At 28.4% G+C, this 11,953-nt stretch overlaps 1 protein-coding gene across 1 annotated transcript in view; it reads left to right on the forward strand.

The window, feature by feature from the left end:
• Window positions 1-598: 598 nt before the first annotated feature.
• LOC106789879 (division abnormally delayed protein) overlaps window positions 599-11,953 on the forward strand; it is a 116,003-nt gene continuing 104,648 nt past the window's right edge. Inside the window, exon 1 of the mRNA XM_014754405.1 lies at window positions 599-1,115. Within this exon, the coding sequence (XP_014609891.1) occupies window positions 860-1,115 (256 nt within the window). The 5' untranslated portion in view covers window positions 599-859. The remainder of the gene's footprint in view (window positions 1,116-11,953) is intronic.

The raw sequence follows: 11,953 nt of genomic DNA on the forward strand, positions 1-11,953 counted from the left end.
AGCGATCCGCGAGGCGCGTGTCGCGTCCCCGTGCATATATGTGTGCGGGTGTGCGTGGGTCTCTCGTCAGTGTATACCGTGACTTTGATCGTGTCGTTTCTCAACGGTGGTGTAGTATTCGTCCATCATCGTCAATAGATTAGTAGTAATAAATAGCAATAAGAATAGCTCGTGTTTGTCATCGTGTCGGTGGACGTCTTTAAAGCTCGACATTAGTCGGTCGTGTATATTTGCCGACTATTGGCCGGCAATAGCCGAGGTCTTTGGCTCGGCTCGATTCGGCTCTCCGGTGTGAACGCCGCGCGTGCATGTGGTACTACTATCCGCGACACGGTGCTTTTCACGATAATCCAAATGTTGTCGTCGTCGGATGCGACTTTGGATGATCATCGTTTTCTCGATAGCGATCGTGGTCCTTCTCGTACTCGCCGACGTAGCGAGTTAATCGTCGTCGCTTGACAACGCGGTCAAATTGAGAAAGGAAGACAATTTAATTGAGAGAAAAGAAAAAAATAAGTAGAGAAAAATACGACAACGATAAATAATAAGAGAGAAGTTATAAGAGGGAGAGAAGGAGAAGGGAAAAAAAGGAGTAGAGAAGGAGGAGAAGAAGGTGAACGCTCGAGGAAGATAAAAAGAAATAAGAATTGAAGGAGAATAGGGGAGGAAGAAAATAAAATTTGTAAAAATTAAGAGAAGAGACTTAACGACGCGGCGTGTTGGCGAATTTTTAATCGCATCTGTCTCTTTCTCCTTCTTTAACTTGTTCTCGCAGAACCTCCGATTAAATAATATTCTATCTTTTTCTTCGGCTATAAGTGTAAGCTCACCGCGCGCGTCGCGGTGCCATTTTGGCAAAATGAAAATAATAACGGTGAGGAGGCAGGACGTAGGGCGTGCTTCACCGGCACCGCTTCTTCTCCTCCTCCTTGGGATTTTACTCGGCGGTTGCGTCGACGCCGTTCTATCGCGTTTACCGCGTTCCCTCGACCGTTCGAAAAATGAGACCAATTGCGATAAAGTCGCTCTCTTTTTTGAGAACGAGAACAATGTCGTTGCGAGGCTGATTACTGTCAACACGGATTCTGGGACCACATCTTCTCCTGCATCCAAGAGTAAGTCAAACATTTCTTTTTTTCTCTTACATTACACTCCTCTCATTATTTTAATTGTATTCTCGACTAGTCACGTGGTCTTTCCCAAATTCAAATGATATTAACCAATCGCGCGATTTTCTTCAAAATTCAAATTAGCCGCTTAAAATGGAATCGACATTTTTCTATCTTTTTTTTTTATCTCATTCGTTTGTTGTTATATATTCATCAATCACAACATTATTTTGTTCACAATTCAAATTATTCGCTTTAAATGTCGATTCTCATTTTGTTTCTCGTCAATCGAAAGTTTTCATTAAAACGCGATTGAGATATTGTATTATAATAGTAACTAACGTCTGTCGTTCGAGTAATGTTATACGAAATCAAAGAAAACAAAGTAAAAAGTAATATATATATATATAGATAAATGAAGAGAATCGTATGAAAGAGAAAACTCCTTGCAATACACTTGCCATTTCTGAGAATTTTCGCGACGATGATCAGCAGCTAGCAGCTCGATATATACGACCTGATGATAGACGTATAGCGCGCACGTGCTGCCAAGAAATCTTCTTTAGACTTGATACGGTACGTAGAAGATAGAAACTTGTAAATATATATATATATACTAACTTGCCATTACTTTGTTGCTATGGTCAGCTGTTATTCGCATCTAACACATTTCAATTTTATTTTATTACTTTTTCGAGAGTTTAGTTTCTTCAAGTTTTAACAGAAAATATCTTTTCCTTCATTCGATTATATATATATAATATATTACCTGCCATAAGTTTCAAATTTCTCTACGTAAATCTTCGAGAAATAAAAATTTTATGTAATTATTATACACAACACAGAATATTAATCGACAAATTTGTAAAATTATTTATCTCCAAAACGAAGTCTTTTTTACGTATACATTTTATTCTACGTTTTCGATTTATTGTTAGTTTTTTTTTTTTAAATGTAAAATCATCATTTATTCGTTTGTAATATCAGTTAAAAAAAAAACAACATGTATATTCTTTTTATAATTTTTTCTTTTCTTTTGAGAAGTTTTACCGTCAAAGTTTTACCAGAAAATGTTTTCCTTCGTTCGATTATTTATAGTTATATATATATATATATATCTTTTTTAAAGTTTTTTTTCTCTTTTTTTTTGTTTTTCGGTAGAGTAGTTATGTTCTAAAAGTTTGACCAGAAAATATGTTTTCCTTCTTACGATTATATACATGTAGGTATACTATACGTAATATTTTATCATATATTTCTGTATGTATCGTACATATAGACAGGAGTCGTGAAAATGTGAAAATTCACTCTTCGTACGGATATATCGCGACTTATCGATTGTCTTCAAGTCTATGGTACGCAACTCACGTTTATCCTCTACGTGCCTTAGGGCAAATCTAGCAAAACCTTTTCTAAAATTTATCACATTCGATTCGACCAAGATACTTCCTATTATTGTTTATTTATTATTTCCTATCTATGTTGTTTTTTTTTTTTTTAAATTAACGAAACAAAACAATTGTCCATTTCTATTATCACATGGACATATATATAAATTAAATCATACACAGATCTTAAATGAATTAAAAAAAAAAAATAAAAGAAACTAAATACGTAACTGTAATTTCGTTGTTGCTGAAACACAAAATTCTTAGGTGATTTTCATTTGAATAAATGAATTATTTATTTATTTCTAAAGATTTTTCGTTAATATTTTTTACAGTAAAAATTGTATAAATAAATATATGTAAAATGTATGTAAAATATGTATATAGATCAGATGGGTTGAAAAGTTTTGAGTTCAATATAGTGAAGAATTTTGTTTTCTCGATTAAAAATTCGCACACGCATACACACATACAATTTTAAAATAAAACTTTTCTATTTATTTATCGATGCACAAAACTTTTCAACTCGTTTATAATAGATTTAATATATTTTGTTTTGTTTACGATGAACGCGGAAAGAGATAGTTGAGATTAAGATAATCCAGTGAGTAGTCTTCGATCTAATTGTAAGAGCTTTCATTCTAATTGCCGGAATTTATTTAGAAGCTCTTCAGCATCGTTTCGTTAAACGTTCTTAATCCCATTACTCGAAACGGCACTCGAAACCTTCTTGTAAAAATTTCTTTCAATTATCGTGAGACTAACCAATCCAAATTGTTCTTACGTTCCTTTTTACCGATCAATCGATCGATCAGTTATTTAATCGATCGACAAAATAATTAAAAAGGTTAAAAAAAGATAAACAATCTGAAAATTTGAAAAAAAAATGAAAATAAAAAAGAAAGTAATTTTGAATTTATTTCGCGTTGTTATAATGTTCAATTTATTTTAAATTGATTAATTTAAAATTTGCATTTTTGTTTTTGGTAGCTGGATGGGTTAAACAAATTTGAAATAATTTTGTTTGTTCGGCCAGAGTTATACTTATTTAAAAATAAACTCGACCAACCTTTTTATATGTAAAGTTAGATTTTATATACAATCATTATATGCAATGCATAAAATTCAATGCATATCATATACAATGCACAAAATAAATATATAACTTTTTTTTTTTTTAGATTTATTTATTCATTAATAATTTTTGTCCAAAGTTAATAAGAATTGATAGAAAAGTTAATTAATATACGTAACTAAAATTAGACTTATACGTAAAAGAGAAACAATATTTATTATTACATTTTTTTTTAAATATACGCGAAAACAATGATTATAATGTTTATTGAAAATTTTATATTTGTAGAATAAAAATAATTCTCGTTTACGCGGATATAGATTTTTAATTAAATTTTTATTTAAGAAAGTATCAATCGAGTGCATAAGATTTTTTTTCTTTTCATTGAAAATACTTTAATATATATATACATATGCGAATAAAATACGTGGATACCATACATATAGATGTATACTACATGGAACATACGTGAACTCAGTGAACTCACTGGTTCGCGAACGTAAACCTGGGTAATTCGTTCTAATTAGCTCGCTGTGCATCGTTGCGTGGGAATAACATTTTGGCTAATGAGCACGACAACGGCCAATGTTAACGTTCTGCGATGTTCACGAATCAACAAAATAACAATACTAATTTCAAAAGGGTAAACTTTGTGATATAATGACGCCTTTTCAAATAAGACCCTTTAGATCGTCTTTACAACTTCATTATACACTCATTCTTTTTAATTTTATCAAATACGAGAGAGGGAGGGAAAAAATAATAAAAGATATGATATAATCATAATCATTTTTGCAATATAAGATTCCCCAAAACTTCCTAGGCTATAGTATTTTTTAAAATCTCAAAAAAAAAAAACGAATTGGTCAAAATAATCGAAAAAGAAAAAGAAATAAGTAATTGGTTTTTAAAATAATTTATTTATTTATTTTTTCTTCCTCTTTATACCCAATTAATTTTAATAACAAACAAAAAGAAATTATTTATAAGTTATACACACGTACAAGGGTGTTATACGAGGTCTAAGAAATTAGAATATTTAATTCGTAATAATATAGTTTAATAAAGTTTGCAACGTTGCGTTTGAAATAAATTATCAACTATAATAACTATTGCAAAATTATTATTCCTAGTTAAAATAATCTATAAACTTTAGTTCGACGTTAGACATTCGTTTATAAATGAAATCAATCGATAAATCCTAACGACAAAAAATAATGTTTATGATTTTTGATCTAACATTGTTATCATCGACAAAAGAAAAACCCAAAATATTCGTGCGTTCATTCCAATAGATTCTTAACAAATGTAAATTATTTTTTCTTCTTCCTCCTTCTCCTCCTCCTCCTTTAAATAAATTTCCATGAAATTTTATCTCGAAGATGTAAAAATAAAATCGATTGGTTAGTTCGTCTTACTTAATCTTGACTAAAGAAACGCATTAAAAGATATCCGGATGATTGTGCCCTAACCCAGTTTGCACGAATAGCCAACCCACTCGTCGAATCAAGAACGAAGGGTCGCTGATGTAGCTTCCGGCTTTATAAACTCTTCCCGGCATTAAGAGACCTAGATCGCACCTAACGGAGCCGCGTACTATGCAACGATTATGTAATTCTAACGTATAATACATACACCAAATGCACTATTCGATTATGTTACCATATCATGTCTAAGGAAGTTTATTGCGATGCGACGCCATTGGATGATGATGATGATGTCTCTCCCATTATAATTATCATCGATTAAATTCATTAGATGGACACTTTTTTTTTCCCCTTTTTTTTATACAATTATTTATATTGGATTATGCGATACGAATGAGATACGAATAATGTATTACGAATCTATTGTAATTTTTGTTTTTTATTATTATTGTTATTACTATACAAACATTTATGCTTACTGTTTAATTGTAAGGTATAATTTTATTTTATTTTGTTTTTATTTAATTTAATTTTAATGATTTATACTTTATTATCGTGTGATTTTTTAAATTCTTTTTTCATTTATATAATTTAATAAAAATAATATTAAAGAGTCAGATGATAATGAACATTAATTATAAGAATAGAAGGAAGAAACAATATTTTTCTATGATTCAGATAATTTTCATTGTTTCTTTATGAAAAAGTTACAAAGTTTAATATTAGATAGAATAACTTGATTGATATGCATTTGTATATGTAATATTTAAGATTATTGAAACAATAATACAATTAATTATTAAGGTTCTTCTTGGTGTCATTAAGAAACATTTGCATGACTTAAGATCTTTTTTAAAATTGGCAATGAAATAAACGTTATCGAATCGCATTTAACGATATATCTTTTCCAATAACGTTATCTCGATTGGCGAATGTGGCTTAACGAACCAATGCGATACGGTGCTGAGGTATAACTCGGGGCGGTATAGTCATTTCATCTACGAGAGAATGAGAAGAAAGATTCTTTGTAAAGTTCATAAAGTAAAAAGAAGAAAATAAAAATAATAATAATAATAATAATAATAATAATAAAACAACAACAACAACGACAACGACAACAAAATATTAGTCAAGAAAAAGGAACGGTAGATGAAGACAAATAATAATAATAATAATAATAATAATAATAATAATAAGAGGAAGAGGAAGAAAAAGGTAAAAGGTTCATCGTGAGAACGAGACCTTCGAAGTCGTGAAGGTTTTCTCAGCTCATACCCAAGATGCATCGTAAAATTTAAAACCTAAAACGTAAAACGATCGATGTTGCGTCTTGCCCATTTTCTTATATTTGTTTTTTTTTTTATTTTTATTTTTATTCCTATAATATATATACACACACCTATACCTTATTTTCTTTTTTCCTATTTTCTGTCCGTTATGTTGGTATAGTTCGAAACGATGTCAGCAACAGCCATTCATTCTCTCGTATCATCGGAATAAAATGCGATATTCCTATCGCAAATTTTCTCTCATTTTATTTATTTTTTTTTTTCAATTTTATTTATCGATCATTCGTTGACGTTGAGATATATAAAAAAGAAGAAGAAGAAAAAGAAGAAAAAAAATAAATAAATAAATAAAAGTCGCGATAATCGAGTCCCAACTCGACGTTGACGACGACAATCAAATTTGTGAATTTATGTGAAAATTGAATATCTTTTTTTTCTATTTTTCATTTCGTTTCATTTCGTTTCGTTTTTTTCTTTTTATTCGATCATCGTATAATAGTTTATTTTTGATATCTTCATTCTTTTTATCTTCGTTATTTTATTGATAATTTCAAATGGTACTTTTATTCGTGAAATCAAAGGAGAGAGAGAGAGAGAGGAATAATCGAATAATCGTATTAACGATGTCGCACAAAGTTTGAAACTAATGAAAAGCATAGAATATATATAATTTTTTTGTTCTTTTTCCTTTTTTTGTATACGATTATAGTTTATTTTTTAATGAATATATTACGTCTCTTACTTTGCCATCAGTTTATTTATACTTCGATAATGGTTTTTATTTTCTTTTAACTTGTATTACTTTCCTAGGAGTTCGTAATTTGATCAAAATGTTTCTCTTTATCTACATAACGGGTGAGATATCAAAAACAGGATAACACTGGATTAACTTAGATTTCTATTGGTGATAGAAAAAAAAAAGAATGAAATAGTTAAGACAGAAATTACTTGGCTTTGAGACTATAGCACATGATCTCGTGTTACGTGTATATAATGTATTTAATTGTTTTAATTAATTTAAACAATTAATTATAGTTTCTTGCGGCTAATTTTTCTCGTTTCACATTTTTCAATATTACCAACAGTTAAATATTAAAATTTAATTACAATTTTTTCGATATACAATTTAACTTAATTTTTTGTTTTAATATAAAAAAATTACAGGCTTAAAGATTGTTGCTTCACCTAAAAACACTTTTACACTTTAATAATTAATTATCTTTATATGTACAAAATATATACATACACATCAATGAAACAATTGTATACTAATTTAATTTTTGCATATAGATAATGTTACTAAATATCCAACTGTATAAATATATAAATATAGTTTACTACCTTTCTATATTTTTTACACGTACGCTTACAGAAAAAAAAAGAAAAAAATTATTAACATGAGATAATGTTCGACGAATTTCAATTGAGTTAATCCAAGTGGTTTGTTTTAAATGCATCATCCTGTATATATCTATATATCTTTTTATTTCTCATGTAACCGATATATTTATACCTACTTTTCATTCTGTTTACTCAATCGATTTAATATTTACGAAAGTTGTTGTCGATAAAAAGATGACGATTTAAAAATGCATCAGGCGTACTCGCAGATCTATATAGATCTATATGGATCTATACGTTTGTATATGTATTATATATGTATTTATTTATATACGTGTAGTACGTATGTACTTTACGTCTCGACGATGGTGTCCGATAAGAGGATACCTTATCGATAAGTATTTTCAACCCTTTCCAAAGGTACTTTCCTCTTCCTTCTTCTTCTTCTTTATCTTCTTTTTCCACCTCTTCTTCTTCATTTTTTTCTTCATTATTTTTGTATCATCATCATCACATGTATTAGTATATGTTTTTTCTCTTTAAATTTAAAAAAATAATTTTTGTTTATGTTGTCCTTGAACAAATATTTGATTAATCAAAAGAGTTGTTTGATGGATTTCAATTTTTTAATCGATCATACAAATTGATTGCAATCCTTTTAAACATTGTTCAGGCTAATATTGATTTTAATTACAAAATTTACAAATATTAATTTAATAAATTAATTATACAGTTCCCTTTTTTTTCTTCTTTTCTTTTTTTTTTTTTTTATATTTCCTTAAGGCTAATATCTTAATTGTATTGTTAAAATAAAAAGTTATATTTTAAAAATTAATCTATCATTATCCGAGACTTCCTTGGGCTAATATTTTATCAAATTAAACGAATTAAAAAGTCTAGAAATTTTTGATTGTTTTTGGACTCTCGCGGTATTTATACTCAACACTAATTACCTATATTTATTAAACATAATATATTTTAATTGTAAACAATTTTATAATATATTAATTTTTTTACATAAAGTCAAGTCATTAATTAATCAAATGCATCTAAACAACATCTTTAGTTAGAAACACTAATTTTTCCGATAAATTATTAATTTATATGATATCATTTAGCGATAGAGAAATTATAATGATCGCACGAAATAATAAAACCTAAACAAAATTATAAAATTGAAAAAAAAAGAATAATTATCGAATGAAACACGAAAAAGAGACAAAATGATGAGATAGAGAAATATAATAGAAGGGGGGTGAAGTATCGTTAGAAATAGAAAGAGATAGAGAAAGACGAGAAGGAAATGACATTAGCAAAAGCGTTCTTAAGTGTACAATTGTGGGTTCTAATTTATATTGTCGCTACTACTATCGTGGGCACCATGGTCTTTCGACGATTGTTACACGATAAACGTTTAAGTGATATTAAATGGAATTGAATTGAAGGAACACCGCGCCTTGCTGCTGCTACCGTCTCTACTATTTCTTCTCACGTGACACACATACAAAACACACATATATAACGCTATGTGCACACATCAAAGTCAGCAAATACCATCGAAAGTTTTACCGATCGAAATACCGTCTTCCCTGGAATAATATTCAGTCATAGGAATGTTGATACACTTCCGTGTTCTACATTCAAGTTTATTTTATACTGGTTGGTGATGCTGGTGGGTTCTAACTAAAGACAATTAAACAAACACAAATGTTCTAGGATAATTTTAACCATTGAATTTATAATTATTCAAATACTCTCTCTCTCTTTCTCTCTCTCTTTTTCTTTCTATTTTTATTTATTCTTTTCTTTTTAATCTAGAAATTGTTTTATTTATTATTTATATTATAATGTTTATTATCATTTAAGTTTCATTGTCTAAAAAATGTCCGAATATTTAAATTTCAATATTCAATGTAATATTAATTATATTATTCTTTTTCGAGACTTCGTTTTTCTTTTTATATTAAAAAATTATTATACAAGACAAGCCCGTACAATTGCGAAAAATAATTAACAAAATACAAAGTAATAAACTTATGAATGTAACTTAAGAACTTATGATTCAGTCAAATAATAATTTCGATCCCTCATCCTGTATGATTTTCTTATCGAAGAGAGTTCGATGTATACGTATAAAATGAAAAAAAAAAGAAAAAAAAAAAGAGAAACAGTTAAGAAAAAAAAGGGACGTAGGTAAGAAGGGAGAGTGGGTGGGTGGGTGATAGGAGGGCACTCGAACAAATTTACGCGTTCTTTAGCACCCCCGAGAGCCATCTTTATTTATATTCCTTCTTCTTAGAAATATATTCATGAGTCTCGTTTCTTTTTATTATTTTTTTTTTTATTTTTTTTTTTCTTAAATTCATTTCCACAATTTTCTTTTCTCCACGCTGATCCAAAAAGCCTCTTTTCATTTTCAATAAATATCAAATGGTTCGTCGATCGGACTTTCTTTTTTCTTTTTTTTTTTTTGATCGGTAATCCAAAATTATTGATCATGATCCGATAAAAAAGTATGGTTTACATATAAAATGAGGGGTTAGAAAAAAAAGAAGTCTCGATAAAGTATAATCGATTTTTTTTTTTTTATATATATTATCTTAGAATTTGTAACCCATTCTTAAAAGCTTATGGGGGTTTACTTTGTACATATGTATTATATACTTATGAAAATATGTGTGTGATGTATATAGGATAGGTGTATTGGTAAATTCGATATTGGAAAAATAAAGGATGTGATGTTTATAAATTATTTTAGAATTCTTTACCCCACTTAAAAACTTATGACCCATTCTACAAAAATATTTAGAGATTTTAAAAAAGAATATAAGAATTTATGACACATTTAAAAACTTATGATCCATTTCAGTACATTTTTCTATATATTTATGTATTTAAATATATACATATAAGTAAATAGTTATATAGTTAAATAAAATATTAACAAAATAGATGAATAGATGAGTACAAAATTATCTTACAATTAATTAGTATTTTTAGATTACACAGAAACTTATGGTCATCCCAGTAGTACATTTTTATATAATTACTTACTTAGGTATACATCTACATAAATGTACAGATAATTATATATATATATATATATAAAATATAATATTGAAAAAATACAAGAAAAGATGAAGAAAAAAATGATTTTAGAGTTTATGATCACCCTTTATGTATTTATAAACCCATATATTATATATATGGTACTTTCGTTAGGTGTATATATAGATAGATAGGTAAATTCAATGGAAAAATAGAATAACGCAGAATGAGAGAAAGAAAAAGACAGAAAACTAAAAATAAAAATAAAAATAAAAATAAAAATAAAAAGAAAGAGAAAGAGAGAATTGTTGAGAGGAACTAGTAGGACCCTCTCTAGAGGATACCCGTTAGCCTCATTTTATTTGTTCGTCCATGACCCTCTCTCAACGTAGATGTCGGTCTAACGTATTTTATCGGGCAATCGTCCTCCTGTAATTGCACAAGACGACCAAGTAGCCATCTTTCCTTCTCTTTCTATAAATCTCTTTCTCTTTCTCTTTCCCTCTTCCTTCCCTTCTCCGTGCACACTTTTGCGTGTGTTGTTATAATTGGGAGAATAAAAAATAAAAGAGGATAAGGACTGCCGATCGACAAACAGCTGCCTTTCCTGACTGCTAATTAATTACAATAACGTTTGCCAAGTGGAATAGAACAAGACAAATAAGACAACGAAAAAGAGAAGTGGATAGAAGAAGAAGATGGAGAAGAAGATGGAGAAGAAGATGATGATGATGATGATGATGATGAGGGGGAGGAGGAGGGGGAGGAAAAAGAAGAAGAAGAAAAAAAAGTATTTATTCGTTTCTCTTATAAACGAGAGACAAGACGAGAATAGATACGACAATTAGAAAGACGAAACGTATCTGTTCGCTACGGATGTTTCTTTATGAAATCTTTATATATATAAATATATATAAAGTAAACTTTTGTATATATACCTTCTCTTTTAACTATCTTTTTCTTTTCTTTAAGAATTTAAATTAATTAAAGTGTTTCAAAGTATTCTATGTTCAAGTTTATTTTACATAGGGATGTGTCTTGAAATCTTAGATAAATTCTAAGTTCTAAGATGATTTTTACATTTAATTTGGAATATTTTTAAAAATTTTGTATTCAATATTATTACATATTGTTATTATATATATATTTTTGTACTAATTTTTTATTTAAAATTTTTATACTATTAAAGAATTTTTATATTAATTGAAGTGTATTTCAAAGTATTCTACGTTCATGTTTATTTTACATAGGATGTGTCTTGAAATCTTAGATAAAT

The sequence above is a fragment of the Polistes canadensis genome, unplaced genomic scaffold (genome assembly GCF_001313835.1).
Source record: "Polistes canadensis isolate GaletaPanama2010 unplaced genomic scaffold, ASM131383v1 scaffold_206, whole genome shotgun sequence".
Classification (NCBI taxonomy): Eukaryota; Metazoa; Arthropoda; class Insecta; order Hymenoptera; family Vespidae; genus Polistes; species Polistes canadensis.